The sequence below is a fragment of the Temnothorax americanus genome, unplaced genomic scaffold (assembly GCF_048541705.1).
Source record: "Temnothorax americanus isolate GAGA-0224 unplaced genomic scaffold, ASM4854170v1 Scaffold163, whole genome shotgun sequence".
Lineage (NCBI taxonomy): Eukaryota > Metazoa > Arthropoda > Insecta > Hymenoptera > Formicidae > Temnothorax > Temnothorax americanus.
Window position 1 is genome coordinate 105,311 of NW_027509300.1, and position 16,526 is coordinate 121,836.

Here is a 16,526-nt window from a genome sequence, read left to right on the forward strand (position 1 = left end):
CGCTGAATTAACGAACGAGTATTTGGTGGTTAAATACAATGATTAATCATGTCCGCACAATATTCCGTATCCGCGTGACCCAATGCCCGTGGTTGTTATATACTCGATAATTGCACTTCCACCAATTAACAATGTATCCGAATTTCAACTCGCGTATGGTTGCTAACACTCGATTGTATTTGGCAATTAATTGCCCCTCGCTGTTGGTTAAGACGAGTAATTTTACGCGATAGTACGCGGGAGTTCTCGGTTGTAAAGTATAACGCGTATGCCGATCGTACAGAGTGTGATACGTGTGTTCGCCACGGCTATACCCGAGAGACTGCCTCGAGCGGTCGCTCTCGCTTGGGCTCCCCACTTATGCCGGATCGTTCCCACTCCTCGGAACATTCGCGATCGTCTATTGTTCGTTGCCGGCACATCTGGCGCGATCATGCGAAAACACGATGATTTTCACTACCCTCTCGCGTGTCCTTTTGCGCATCGCCCGTTCTAGAAGGTTCCCGTGGAAATTTCCACGCGCAACGCAGTGCGAGAACCTTCTCTCCCTGGTACCGCTGCACCAGGTTTTCACTCCCGGAAAATGTTCGACGCGGACGACGTCGACCTATGCGCACCTCCTCGGAGATGCCCCTGAAGGTGAATTTGGGTGTTCTCCCTGTAGACGACGTCCGGGTGACGTCGATGTCGTCGGCCGTTGACGCCGACCCTCTGGCTGTGTTTCCCAGGTGCTGGTATCGCTGTTCCGGGCCACTGTTCCCGGAGACGATGCGTATCCTGGGGATCTTTGTCGGAGCTCGACGTCGACCCCCTAGGCGGGTGTCCCAGGACTTGGTATAACCGCCGGACGGATAAGTTCCTGGCGAAGATGCGTTTCGCCCGGTTTTTGCCGGATCATGGCGCCGAACCCCTGGGTGGGTGTCCCAGGTCCTGGTAAGGTCGTCGGATAGATAAGTTCCTGGCGAAAGTGCGTTTCGCCCGGTTTTTGCCGGATCATGGCGCCGACTCCCTGGGAGGGTGTCCCAGGTCCTAGTAAGACCGTCGGATAGATAAGCTCCTGGCGAAAGTGCGTTTCGCCCGGTTTTGGCTGGACAATGGCGCCGACCTCCTGGGAGGGTGTCCCAGGTCCTGGTAAGGCCGTCGGATGTGCAAGTTCCTGGCGAAGATGCGTTTCGCCCGGTTTTTGCCGGATCATGGCGCCGACCTTCTGGGAGGGTGTCCCAGGTCCTGGTAAGGCCGTCGGATGTGCAAGTTCCTGGCGAAAGTGCGTTTCGCCCGGACTTTGTCGGACAATGGCGCCGACCTCCTGGGGAGGTATCCCAGGTCTTGGTAAGACCGTCGGACGTGCAAGTTCCCGGCGAAAGTGCGTTTCGCCCGGACTTTGTCGGACAATGGCGCCGACCTCCTGGGGAGGTATCCCAGGTCTTGGTAAGACCGTCGGGCATCTTTGTACCCGAAGCCGGTATCCTTTTCGGGAACCTTGCTTCGTCGGTAAATCTGGCGTCGCACATTCGTGCGCCAGGTATGCGGGATGGTCCTCTGGTCCATTGCCTCTGCCGGTCACTACGGTTTGGGCGTTTCACGTTATCGATCCTCGCCTTCGTCCCCTCAGTCGGTATCTTCTCCATTGAGGATGCTCGTCGGATCGTTTCCGAACTCGCCTCCAAAGCGCGCGGTCGCAAGGTAAGAAGAGGTGAATGGAGATAGATGATGCGGGCGGGAGAGAGAACGCGCGAACGAGAAAACGCGCGCGAACGGGGGAGAGCTGACGCGAGCGGGAGCGCGCCGTGTGACGCGGACCGACGCGGCCGACCCTTCCCCCGCGGTGCTCGAAAACGCGGTACCCCCCTCACCCCGCGGCGCCCAAGAACGCGGTTCCCCCCCCTCACCCCGCGGCGCCCAAGAACGCGGTTCCCCCCCTCACCCCGCGGCGCCCAAGAACGCGGTTCCCCCCCCTCACCCCGCGGCGGCCGAAGACGCGGTACCCCCCCCCGCGATACCCCCGCCGGCGGTACCCCCCCCCCGCCCCTCACCCCGCGGCGGCCGAAGACGCGGTACCCCCTCTCCGCGGTACCCCCGCGTGCGGTACCCCCCCCCCCGCCCCTCACCCCGCGGCGGCCGAAGACGCGGTACCCCCCCGCCCGCGGTTCCCCCCTGCCCCTCACCCCCTCTCAGATCCCCGGAGTGGATCTCTCTTATCTTACCTATTGAAGTCAGTATCTAGTAATAATTGATTAATAATTAATTCTTATTTTTACATTCAGCAAGAATTTAAATGTTAAAGATTAATTACAATGAATTACTATTATTACTAAACACTTAATAAGCGTCAACTTTTGTTCAATCCAATATTATTTATTAAGGCTCTATTTTATTATTAATTTCAAGTATTGAAAATGTATACTTTCTGTTACGTGTATTACAAATTTTTAGTACTGGCAGTGAAGAGCAAAACGCAACCTAAAAAGTAATATCTCCTATAATATACCATCAAACAATCTCAAAACAACAATATGTTTAAGCCATAAAAATTTTTTAAACAGAAATTAAAGAGATATGGCACACACACACACACACACACACACAAATAACTAAAATAATATAAAAATAATATAATTCTTTTGCGATATATAAAACTGTAAGAAATAGCTTTGTCGAAGGTTTGCCAGTTGCCCGCGGCGACCGAGTGGCGCTACGAGTGGTAGTCTCCTCTCTTATAGCGAGTCTCGTACTCTTGGTAAGCTGCCTGTGCTGCGCGGTCGGATTTACGCGTTCGTGCGAGCGAAGAAAGCGTTTTGGTTAAATAAAAGATATTCAGAGTATTACTGATCTTATTATTGAACTAGAAGAACATCAATAATCCTACATGGTAGCAGTACCCGTGGTTTCGTCTACGAAAAAGAAAAACCTGCCGACAAGTATCGAGTTGAAGCCGGTCGAGCGGCGTCTTAGGACGTGTTTTTTTTTCTTTTCTTGTAACGCCCGGTGAATGAGTATTATTCAGAGGTAAGTTAACGAATTTTTATGTGAAAAAGTGTATTAATAAAATTATAAAAATGCGCATTAACGATAATGCAAGATCGAATAGAGGAAAGACGCAGAGGTTATGGTTGTGAGCCAGGCAAACCGGGGGTTTTCCAGAATCGTGCGGCGGTTATTTTCTCAGAGAGCGACCGGGGGAGACGTGTGTGTGCATGCGCGTGGCGCGGTCTTGATGTTAAAACCGACTGCACGGGGGGGTATGAGGCGCTCCCCGGATTTGCGATTGGTCAACTAAATTTCTCGAAGGACCAGAGGGCCCGTGCCCTCGCGAAAGCGAATAAAGCGAAGCAAGCAAGCGAATATCAAAATGCGAGGCGACTCACCGTGTCGTTGCCCGGCGCCTCCTGGGTGTCGACGTCGTCCTCCCGTTGGCGAGATCTCTGGCGTGCAAGGCGAAAGCGTGCAACCGTCCGGTATAGCAAGCGGGCACGGACAGGCAGGTATAGCAAGCAGGCACAGATAGGCAGGATAGTAAGCAGTCACAGATAGGCAGGATATCAAGCGATTAGGCCTTCGTGGTCTGCGATAGGCGACCGAGCACTCCGAGTTTGCACATGCAAAAACGGTAACGTGTGAGCTTCACGACGTTCGACTGGTGAGTGCCTCTTCGGCGTTCTCCGGCTCGCGCACCTGCAAAGTACGGCGCGAGCGAGTACCGAATTCTTCTCATAATTGGGGATGCCACCCGTGGGCGGGCAGCACGAGTCGGGTGAGTCGCGCGAATATCGACAAGTGTATTAATCGCGATCCACCGACGTTTCGCTAATAGGCGCGATAATTTAACCCGGTATAATTAGTCAATACGAAAACCGTACCATTAACAATGTGAAACGACAACACGAAATCAATCTTATAATTAACTACTATTTACACTATGATACATGGCGGTGCGCCAAACATTACCGCCCACCAAAATACACCGTATTTTCTATGTTTGAGCGGGTCCCTCCGGTGAGCCGTCCATCGGCAGAGGGCACAGCTTCACCAGAGGGCGACTAAGGAGGCCATCCGCCGTCCTCACCGTAGCGACCCGGGCGACCCCGTCACGACCCGGATGTAATTCCTCGACGCGCCCTTGTCTCCACGCCAGAGGAGGGGCGTTTTCGGCTTTTAGAAGGACCAACGTGCCCTTTGATATCGCGTCAGCCGGCTTTAACCACTTTGGTCGTTGCTGGAGGGTGTGTAGATATTCTTCATGCCACCGTTTCCAGAACTGTTGGTGCATGTGCTGCACCAGCTGCCATCGATCGAGTCTGCCTATCGGCACCGGGTCTAGGTCGGGATAGGGAACCGCTACGAGCGGCTCTAATGTGATAAAGTGCCCCGGGGAGAGCACCCCGAGGTCGTGGGGATCCGAGCTGGTGGGGCACAAAGGTCGGGAATTCAGGATGGATTCTACCTGTGCTAGGAGGGTACTGAATTCCTCCACCGTGAGGATCTGCGCTCCCACCACGCGTTTTAAGTGGGTCTTTGTCGCCTTAACCCCCGCTTCCCAGAGGCCACCAAAGTGTGGCGCGGAAGGGGGGTTAAAGGACCACTGGATTTGTTCTCGCCCTGAGGCCGCCTCCATGCAGCTGACGAGCTCGCGCTGAGCCCCCACGAAATTGGTGCCGCAGTCGCTGTAGATCCGCGAGCAGCGACCGCGCCTAGCGATGAGACGCCTCAGAGCCGACAAAAACGAGTCTGTAGACAAGGAAAAAGCAAGTTCCAAATGAACTGCCTTTGTGGTAAAGCAAACGAAAATGCACACGTACGTCTTGAACGGCGTTGCCCCGCGAGAACGACGATTATATACGAAGAAGGGGCCCGCGTAGTCGACCCCGGCGATTGAGAAGGGTTTGGCCTGACGTACCCGGTCGAGCGGTAGGTCCGCCATGGGCTTTTGCAAAGTACGCGGGTTCGCCCGGAAACATTGGTAACAACGCGACAAACAACGTTTGATGGCCTGATGGGCCCCCAGAATCCAAAAATGCTGCAGTAGTAGGTAATGCAACGCTCGACGCCCCGGATGCAAGTGTAGGCGGTGGGTGCGCTCTACTATAAGTTCCGTGAGCCGGTGCTTACCGGGCAATAACGCGGAATGCTTGGCCTCATGAGATATTGCGGAGTGCGTGAGTCTACCGCCCACCCTGAGGACTCCGCGCGCGTCCATGAAAGGGGCGAGTTGTCGCAGAGGTTTGGAGCAATTCTGATTGCGTTTCAATCTATCGAGATCCTCTGCAAAGCGACAAGATTGAACAACTTTAACGAGGTATGGCAGGGTCGAATGGAATTCGACTTGGTCTACAACAAGAGTTCTGTGAGGTGAATTCGACTTGAGTCGATTAACAAAGCGAAGACAATAAGAGAATATTCTAACGAGTTTATCCAATGACGGATCTGCTTATTTGGAACGAGATTTGAACGAGTGGATTTGTAAGATCCGCGAAAAGCGAAGGGTCGGACACAAAGGGGTGCGAGACAACGAAACGACCCGAATGATCGCGCTAATGGGTTTGTCAAGCGAATCAAACTACTGGCGCGCGTGTGAGCAACACTCGTTTACGACCTCCGAATGGGGTCTGGCCGTTTGGCGACACCCGAAGCCCTCCGTGATAGCGGGAGGAACAATAACGAGACGCTAAGATGACGTAGTATGGTTCGAGACACCGTGAGTGTGAGGCGTCTCGACGGCGCACGATAACGGGGTGAGTGAGTGGTAAACCTAATCGTCCAAGCGAAACTATGAGTACGCGAATATCTTCGCCACGAACGTGCCCATGCGACGAACGGGCGACAGACATCATGCGTTGCGAATTGGTGACCTCCGAATGAGGTCCAGCCGTTCGGCGACACACTAAGCCCTCCGTGATAGCGGGAGGAACAATAGTGAGACGCCAAGACGGCGGGAGTCGAAGACCTCCGAATGAGGTCCGACCGTTTGGCGACACCCGAGTAGTGACGCGCCAAGACGGCGGTAATGCGGTCCTACCGTTCGGTGTCACCCGAGTGGTGACGCGCCAAGACGGCGGTGTCCAAAAGCACCGTGAGTGCGATGACTCGACGGTGCACGATGACGGGGTGAGGGTGTAAGGCTCGACCTCGTCCAACGAGCTAAGAGTACGCGAATATCTTCGCCACGAACGTGCCCATGCGACGAACGGGCGACGGATATCATGCGTTGCGAATTGGTGACCTCCGAATGAGGTCCAGCCGTTCGGCGACACACTAAGCCCTCCGTGATAGCGGGAGGAACAATAGTGAGACGCCAAGACGGCAGGAGTCGAAGACCTCCGAACAAGGTCCGACCGTTTGGCGACACCCGAGTGGTGACACGCCAAGACGGCGGTAATGCGGTCCTACCGTTCGGTGTCACCCGAGTGGTGACGCGCCAAGACGGCGGTGTCCAAAAGCACCGTGAGTGCGATGACTCGACGGTGCACTATGACGGGGTGAGGGTGTAAGGCTCGACCTCGTCTAACGAGCTAAGATTGCGCGAACATCTTCGCCGCGAACGTGCCCATGCGACGTGCGGACGAGTGACCTCGCGCGTGACAATGTGTGACCTCCGAATAAGGTCCAGCCGTTCGGCGACACACTAAGCCCTCCGTGATAGCGGGAGGAACGATGGTGCTACGCCAAGACGGCGAGAGTCGAAGACCTCCGAATAAGGTCCGACCGTTTGGCGACACCCGAGTGGTGACACGCCAAGACGGCGGCAGTGCGGTCCTACCGTTCGGTGTCACCCGAGTGGTGACGCGCCAAGACGGCGGTGTCCAAAAGCACCGTGAGTGCGATGACTCGACGGTGCACGATGACGGGGTGAGGGTGTAAGGCTCGACCTCGTCCAACGAATTATGGTATACAACAAATTATGGGAATATTGTCGTCGTGAACTTGCCCACGTGACGAGCGGACGAGAGACATCACGCGTGACGAAGGGCGCGCGATTATGTCTCGATGTAATGCGATTAGTTTTTGCCTGTATTCGCCGGTGCAGCTATGTCGACGACAATACGATCGGGTTCGACCGCGCGACACTAGCCATGCTAACGAGGGGTTCGCTTCCCTGCGATGACGTTGCCCCCGATTCGGAGGGTGGTTCGGCGTCTGTGGGTGCATTCGCCGAGCCCGAGTTCTGCTCAAAATGCAGGAGCGTGTGATGTTTGGCCTTACACGACCGACACGTCCACGACGATGGACAGTCGTTAACGCTGTGGCCCGCGCGGAGGCAGTTGTAGCACAAGTTTGAAGCTTTAGCCGTCGAATGCCTCTCTCTGGGTGCTAACTTTAAGAACCAAGAACATTCTGCAACAAGGTGTTGTTCTTTGCATACCGGACACTCGGCGGTTCGGGTTGCGAGCGACGAAGCCGACGCGGACGATTGTGATTTGAACGGCATGGTCGACGGACCCGAGATGGCCTCAAGGACTCGTAATGTATTGTCGCCCCGTGAAAATACCGGCGAACAATAGGCTTCGAGTTTATATGCTAAGGGACGAAAGAGAGAACGAAAGCAAACAACCGTTCCGTTCGTCAAGGTGACGAGGAATAGCAGATGGCTCGTTTCGGATTCCTACGCGAAGGCTCAATGAAATGTTCCCGAGCGAACGTTCCTCAATTACGATATAATAGCGCAATCCAAATGACAATTTTGTTAATCGCAAGAGCGAATGGCGAACGCAAGAAAAGGGGAGCAAATGCAGTGTAGAGCTAGCAAGGAAGAGGGTTGCAAGGGATGCACAAAAATAAGAAAATAGTTGTATCAACGATCAAAATTATCAATTAGGTTGGCACAGGTGCCCGGTTACGGCGAGAAATGCACTCAAGTATTTGTTCAGATTGAGTTTTCAGCAATACATGTTGCGCGCGGAACTACGACACGAGCAGCGTATACGACATGAGCAGTACACACATGACACGAGCAATAGTCCACGACATGAGCATCAATTACGCCAACTTCGTTGCAATTGTGATTATAATTGTAATTATAATATTTGATAAGATTACCTTGAGTGCTGCAATATATTCTATACCGGGGACCAGTGCCGACGAACAGTATATTTGATCGGTGGCAAGTATGTTTGCGAGAATTCCAACGATCGGAATAATAGTTTCAGTATGTATTTTCAATATGTATTTCGGGTCTGGCCGAAACACACCCAGCAACGACGAAAATAATGTAGCGCGTTATTATGGAACGCGAGCTTATGTAGAAAAAATGTGTATATAAGCTGCCGGCCCGTGACCGAGCGTCAAGGCCGTCGACGGCGCGGCGAAAACGTATGGCTTGCCCGAGAATATTCGAGATCTGAATATTTCGGTTTCTATGTTAACAATGACGGGCTTTAATAATTACCGCGTCAATTGCACAATTTACGATTAGTACAAATAACGGCGATGGAACGTGTTACAACGAGCGAGAGAATTGCGAGCGAGAGATATCGCGCGAGATCGTGGATTCACGCGAGTATTCTCGTCGCGAATTAATTAAATTATTAACACGCTACGCGTTATTGCAATTCGCGTTAGTGCGGATAATTGCGGCGGAACGTGTTACGACGAGCGAGAAGTTCACGCAAGTATTCTCGCTGCGAATTAAGAATTGCGAACGAGAGATATCGCGCGAGACTAAAGATTTTAACACGCCACGTGTTATCGCGATGCGCGATTACAAGAATGTGCGAAAATTAACAAGTTAAGGAATAATGCGACGTGAGCAAAAGGTCGGCGGTAATTTTCTAACGCGAGATCCGGTTCGAAGGACCAATGCACGGGGGGGTATGAGGCGCTCCCCGGATTTGCGATTGGTCAACTAAATTTCTCGAAGGACCAGAGGGCCCGTGCCTTCGCGAAAGCGAATAAAGCGAAGCAAGCAAGCGAATATCAAAATGCGAGGCGACTCACCGTGTCGTTGCCCGGCGCCTCCTGGGTGTCGACGTCGTCCTCCCGTTGGCGAGATCTCTGGCGTGCAAGGCGAAAGCGTGCAACCGTCCGGTATAGCAAGCGGGCACGGACAGGCAGGTATAGCAAGCAGGCACAGATAGGCAGGATAGTAAGCAGTCACAGATAGGCAGGATATCAAGCGATTAGGCCTTCGTGGTCTGCGATAGGCGACCGAGCACTCCGAGTTTGCACATGCAAAAACGGTAACGTGTGAGCTTCACGACGTTCGACTGGTGAGTGCCTCTTCGGCGTTCTCCGGCTCGCGCACCTGCGAAGTACGGCGCGAGCGAGTACCGAATTCTTCTCATAATTGGGGATGCCACCCGTGGGCGGGCAGCACGAGTCGGGTGAGTCGCGCGAATATCGACAAGTGTATTAATCGCGATCCACCGACGTTTCGCTAATAGGCGCGATAATTTAACCCGGTATAATTAGTCAATACGAAAACCGTACCATTAACAATGTGAAACGACAACACGAAATCAATCTTATAATTAACTACTATTTACACTATGATACATGGCGGTGCGCCAAACACCGACACTCGAGTGTTTTTGTAGATACGACAGGCTCGGTACCTGTTCGCGAGTAAATATTTTTTATAGTGACAAGGAATTTTGGTGAGACGCGGATTGGGGCGAATTTAGGGGTGTAAGATTGAGAAATAAAATATTAACATGTACAACATTGTTTAGTTCTGTCTCTTTCTCGCGTGTTTATATGTGTGCGCCGTGCGTTTGTACATCGCGGTCTCTCTCTCGCGCGCGTAGCAGCTCCTTGAACTGATGCGTAGCGCTTCGGTCAACGTTTTGTTGTTCTTTGTGCTGGCGGACGGATTGCGTTCGCACAGAACGGAGGGAGTTGTTGACGATTTTTCTGCTCATTTCCCAGGCCGGTATATATATATATATATATATATCTTGTGGAATGCTCTTGGTCCCTTGCATGCTATGCTTTCTCTCGTATAGATGTAAAAAGAAATTCACATTCAATACCGTGCTTGCAAGTATAATTGAAGTTCAGATTGACATTCCGAGAGATTGAAAAGAGAGTTAAGAGTCGAGTTGTGGTTGATAAAATTCCCTAATTTCGTGAAGATTGAATTTGTGAAGATAAGCGCTAGAGTATATACAAATAATAAATGAATAAAAATTTTCAATATTTTTTCATTGGGGATTTCGAGTAAGCTGGAAAATTTTAAGTGAGATGTAAGGTATTGGAAAATAGAGAGTGGGTTTAAATTAAGAGATAGTGAAATGAGGGAAGTACTCGGTCAAAAATTAATAAGAAAAATGCTCTGAATAAACTGATTTCTAAGTCTGCTGTTAAAAGTGAAATGAGAATTTTTTCTTATGGTTTGGTGTCAATTACTGACTTGCCTTGCGGTTAGACTTGACTACTGACCTTCTTTGGGAATTGCTTCCTTTTGTTTTTCTTGTTCACTACAGAGACTTGAATTGATTGGAGATTTTTTCTTTCGAGTAAATTCATAAAGTTCTGGGGTCAATGTGCAGATGAACACTTGTGTTCGGTGAGTAATTTGTTCATTGACTAGGGGGATTGGTAGTATCGAAGTCGTGACCCATACGTGTGCTTGCGCAACCCAAAATTGACTGGCTTTCGGGGTAACAACCGGGGTCAAACTTCGCTAAGTGGTGTGCATGTGTGGTGTATACGATTAGAGAACCTGATTACTCGCTTCGGATTAATACGGCTGCAATGCGATCGTGTTGGTTCAGAAGCACGAAACATCATTTAAAAAAAAAAAATTCAGAAGTACCCGGTTCTAACTTAAGAGGAGTAGTTAATAAAAGAGAGAGAAAAGTCAGAGTACAATTAAATAACAATTGAGTTGAACTATATATGGATGCCTGTCCTAGTACAGATATATAGTATTATACTAATACTGGTATATAATGTATGGTATTAATTAGTAAATTCTGATGGATGATGTTTCACAATCCTGGAACAGATGACTGACATAACTGAGGATCCAAATCAAGAATTTGCAGAGTACATGAGATTAAGGATCGGATCAGACGAGTCGAATCCTGATCATATCAACAAATGTAAGTATAACATCTTCAAAACATGTTAGTCATCTATGCTTGACCGAAAATTCAGAGTGCTATGATTGATTAAAGTGTTGAAAAGTTTGAATTATGGAAAATTTGAAACTTTATACTTAAGAGAAAGTAGTCAGATCTGACAATATTGGAAACAAAATCCGGGTAATAATAATGATAGAGTGTTTTATATCATAGCGACAACCACAAAACAAAGAAGTTCTGAGACTACTACCGGGACAACATCAACACATTCAGAGATGGATAACGACAATGAATCTGGGTCAGAAAAGAATACTGAAGAATTACAGAAGGTCATTTCACAAGCTCAAGAATTGGCTAAAAGTCTGTCATCAAATGTGTCTATCGATCAGCCTACCCGATTCTTGGTGAAAGATGCAGTGGACAAACTAGCACTAGCACACAACAAAATCCTTGAATCCGAGAAGTCTAAGCTGAAGTCTATCCAGAATGTACACGGAAACTGTAGCAACACGGGTAGCATGATGAATGTCAGACCGAAAATTCAGAGGAATTATAAATTAACCTCAAAAGCGAGTTTTGAAGTTTGGTTGGACTGTCTCAAAACAGAATTAACAAGCTGGATGTTACTTTATCTGATTGATCCTAAAGCGCTGAAACCGACTGGAGTTTCAGAAATTGAGACCACTTTGAGAAAGAATTCAGTCAAAGACATAATCATAAGTCATATTGATGAGGAATATCACAAGAAGATCTTGGGTTTGACTGAGCCCATGGAAATCCTTCAGAAGCTACGTGAAAGTCGAAAAGGTGAAGTTAGCTCCACGCCAACTTCAATACGAACAAAACTGTATAATCTCAGGATGAATAAAGGAGAAAGAGTCCACAATTTCTGTGAAAGATTTGATCAAATAATAAGAGAACACGAGCTAAGCGACGATCCTCAGAAGCTAACAGAGCAAGAGAAGCGATCTACTTTTTACCAAGCAATCATTGGAGTCATGCCCGAAATACGTCGTACAGATTCTGCGGTTATTACAACTACGGGTAAAGAAATGAGTATGAAAGCACTGAGGAAAGTCATGACTCGCATCCAAGAAGACAACGATGCTGACTCAAAGAAGCCGGAGCCGAGAGAACCAATGGCATCCAGAGCAAGCTCGCAAAAATTCAAAGGAGAGAAAAATAAATGTTTCAGATGAAACAGAGGTGGACATTGGCAACGAGAGTGTCCATTAATAAATTCAAATCGGTGGTTTTGTTACATATGCAATTATGAAACCGACCACAAAGGAGATGATTGCCCGAGCAAATTCAATCGACCATTTCAAAGACAATATAAAAGGCATGGCAACAAAGACGGTGATACGTACGGACCTCCAGCCAAACAGAACAAACCTAATAGTCAACAGACTAATAGCAGAGGCAAGACCAACTTCAGAGGCAACCGTGGTCAAAGCAGAGGACGTCCTAGAATGCGAGGAAATCATCGTGGTTCCAGAGGCAGCCCATCGGCCAACGGGCTGAATACGACAACGAGGAAGGACACTCAGTCACTGATGAATATGATGATGATGAGTACAAGGAAAATCAAGGTAAAACAGAATACGGTAATAACAATTCCAACAATGAAAGGTACATAGAGTTTATAGCAGATTCGGGAGCAACCGACCATATCGTCAACAAAAGCTTTATTCTGAGTGACTTTAAAATCTCTGAAAAAGGAGTTATCAATATCAAAAGGAGTTACCAATAAAAATGTCTTTGCTGATATTGTAATTGATGGTAGAGGCAATCTACTGTTTTTGAATAACATTTCTAACAAAAATCCCATCAAATTAACAAACGTAATTGCAGCAAAAGATATCTCGGAAAATCTATTATCATTGCGAAGACTCGTAGATGCAGGTTTTGGTATATATCTCGACAATAAAATATTCCGAGTATACAACAAAGAAAATGATAAAACTATATTCGAAGGTGTCTATGAAAAACCGATAAGGGTTGTCAGGTTTGAAGTCCTAAAATCTATAAACAAGGATGACGCTGTAGTAAATACGTGTGATAATTATACTTGCACAGCGTGTCTAGCAATAGACAATGAGTCTTCAAAACAATCACAGACAAATAATACGGTCGAACGATCGTCAGTTTCAGAGGGAGACAATTCAGAGCACGATGAAGAAGTATCAAAAGAAACAGAGTCTGTGATTGGGAGGGAGAATTCCGAAGAACTCATCGAATCGAATGCTCAAAATGTAAATTCAGAGGAAATAACTGCAGAGTATGACGCTGGCCTGACATCCCATAGAACAATCAAAGTGGATAACTTAAATACTATCGAGAATTTGGAGGGAATGTTCATGGAACATCTTTCTGATATATCAAATTCAGATAAAAAACCAAATGAAGGAATGTTGTGGCATGTCAGACTAGGTCATGCATCTTTGAATTATTTGAAAATGCTACAAAAGAAAGATAAGAGGTTGCAGCATGTAAAATTCGAAGAGTCAATAAGAGATTGCGAAGTATGTATACTATCAAAAATGGAAAAACTCCCATTCAAACAAAATAGAAGCAGAGCAGAAAGGCCATTACAGATTATACATTCAGATTTAATGGGCTCAATCAAACCCACTTCATGGCCAGGGGGAAAGAGATACATTATGACGTTGATAGATGATTATTCTCGATATGCCAGAATATATTGCCTAAAATCAAAAGATGAAGCAGGTCAAGCGTTTGAAAATTACCTGATATCTGCTCGTAATCTCTTGGTAACAAACGCAAAAGTATGCTACGTAAGGTTAGATAGAGGTACTGAATACACCGGCGGTAGATTTGCCGAGATTATGAAGAAGGAACATATTGAACCTTGCGACCGTGCGCAAGCGCGGTCCGCGTTGCGGAAACCCCGGAGCCTAAGGTGGTGCTGCGGCGCCTTTCAGGGGAGGCAGTGCGGCTGTTGGCGAAGCAGACGGGGCCAGAGGAGGTGGCCGTGCCGGTAGGGGAGACCCAGGAGCGGGTCCTAAGCCCGACAGACGAGTTCGGGGTGCCGAACGATATGAGCAGGCTTCTGAAGATCGTCGAGATGCTCGAGGCTGAGCTGCCCGAGATACTTGGGTCGGAGACGCAGGGGACCGTGGCGCCGGGAGAAGAAGAGACGACCGGGGGCGATCCCGCCATGGGCCGCCACGAGCCCGTGGGGTTATCTAGGAGCCCGCAGGGGAGCGGCGGCTCCAACATCGACGAGGCGGAGTCCCGTCGAGAGTAGATATAAGATTTGCGATCGCGTTCCGAGGATGGGAACACGATGATCCAACGCACTTAATGTTTCCTCGTCGTACACGGCGGGGTACAATGCTTTTGTTTATTTTTCTGTAGGATCACAGTGCGAACATTGGTCCCATCCGGCGCATTATTAATTATAAGTTTATTTTGCCGCGCCGATAGTTTTCGTTTACCTTTTCTTTCACGTTCAGTTTCGGTTGTTTTGGAGACGATGGAGATACGCGAGATTATTTTGTTCCCGTCGGCGCGGGTACGGGAAGTCACGCGGCGGCGCGACAGGGCGAAGGCCCGACCACACTTTCCAGGAACCGGTTCCCGTGCGGATAGCCGGGAGGTTGCCGCACACTGAGGAAGACGAGAGTGCGCGGAGGCGGTATGGCGAACCGTCCAGGAACTTGCACTGGGTGCGTCATCCACGGGAATCGGTCACTCCCGACGTCTAGGGGCACGTCGCCGAGCCCACGAAACCGAATCCCGTCGAGATCGGTCGGCCGGGTAACAGAATGGCGGACCGTCCGGGAACTCGCACTAGGTGCGTCATCCACGGGAGTTGGTCACTCCCGATGTCTAGGGACACGTCGCCGAGCCCGCGAAACCAACTTCCGTCGAGATCGGTCGGCCGGGTAACAAAATGGCGGACCGTCCGGGAACTCGCACTAGGTGCGTCATCCACGGGAATTGGTCACTCCCGACGTCTAGGGGCACGTCGCCGAGCCCACGAAACCAACTTCCGTCGAGATCGGTCGGCCGAGTAACAAAATGGCGGACCGTCCGGGAACTCGCACTAGGTGCGTCATCCACGGGAATTGGTCACTCCCGACGTCTAGGGGCACGTCGCCGAGCCCATGAAACCAAGTCCCGTCGAAATCCGTCAACCGGTTAGCAAAATAGCGGACCGTCCGGGAACTCGCACTAGGTGCGTCATCTACGGGAAGTAGACACCCCCGACGTCTAGGGGCACTTCGCCGAGCCCGCGAAACCGGGTCCCGTCAAGATCTGTCAGCCGGGTAGCAAAATGGCGGACCGTCCGGGAACTCGCACCAGGTGCGTCATCTACGGGAGGTAGACACTCCCGACGTCTAGGGGCACTTCGCCGAGGCCACGGAACCAAGTCCCGTCGAAATCCGTCAACCGGTTAGCAAAATAGCGGACCGTCCGGGAACTCGCACTAGGTGCGTCATCTACGGGAAGTAGACACCCCCGACGTCTAGGGGCACTTCGCCGAGCCCGCGAAACCGGGTCCCGTCAAGATCTGTCAGCCGGGTAGCAAAATGGCGGACCGTCCGGGAACTCGCACCAGGTGCGTCATCCGCGAGAAAAGGACGTCCACGATTGTTGGGGACGTCCGTACGAACGTCCGAATCCGATCGCCGGCGAAATCCGACGATCGGGGACAAAGTTAGAAAACCGTCCGCCATCTCGCGACCTGGACATCGGCTGCGGGGAGAAACCGCGGGAGGCGTGATACCAGGTTCGGAATAGGCCCCGAGGGGGGTCGGCGTCGTCGGCGAGCCTGATGCTCTGCACCCGGGCGTCTTCTTCAGGGAAGTCGTCCGGATGGGGATACTAGAGGGAATAATAGACCTGGCGCAAGGGTCGGCGTCAACGGCCGAGCGAAAGAAAAAATTTTGGAAAACGACTATTCTGTTGCCAGGACGGAGCGACCGCGCGAACGCAATAAGCATGGAAATTTCCACGGGGATCGGCGCAATCGGCGTAAACACCCGCGTGGAAAATTACCGGCGGCCGACGCGTAGACAACGGCGAGAGAAAGCGGGAGATACGCCCAAGTGGGGGTATACGGTACCGATAGTGGGGAGCCCAAGCGAGACGGGCAACTCGAGGCAGGTTCTCGGGGATGTTCGTGCGTATAACACGTAATAAGATTCGCTCCGTGTCGTCGCGCTAAGTCACCGCGATCGTCATACGAGTTCGAGAATTACGGCTCGCCAACATTCATAACAACCGGGAACGCCCGCGGAACGCGTTAATTGTCGTCTTTACACTGACGAACGGCCTTTTTAGACCGAAATAATTTCGGCGTCGTAGAATTAAAGGGGGGGAGTGGTGCTACGTTACGAGCGTGCCGGACATTTTTTGTGCCTTCAACTTTGTGAAACCAACACTCTAAAAAGCAATATATTGAATAATTATTAAAACAATGATTTTCATAAACATATCGAGAATGTATGAATTGGACCTTTACCTGCTGACGGCCTG

The 16,526-nt window shown here is 50.1% G+C and overlaps 1 protein-coding gene across 1 annotated transcript; it reads right to left on the minus strand.

Moving 5' to 3' along the window:
- Window positions 1–3,970: 3,970 nt before the first annotated feature.
- Window positions 3,971–4,918, minus strand: LOC143895677 (uncharacterized). The gene has a single exon (XM_077402968.1). It carries the CDS (start codon window positions 4,916–4,918, stop codon window positions 3,971–3,973), a length of 948 nt encoding a protein of 315 aa, XP_077259094.1.
- Between the last annotated feature and the right edge of the window lie 11,608 nt (window positions 4,919–16,526).

Coding starts and splice junctions, on each gene's coding strand:
- LOC143895677 (XM_077402968.1), bottom strand. CDS start 4,918: ATGGCGGACCTACCGCTCGACCGGGTACGTCAGGCCAAACCCTTCTCA.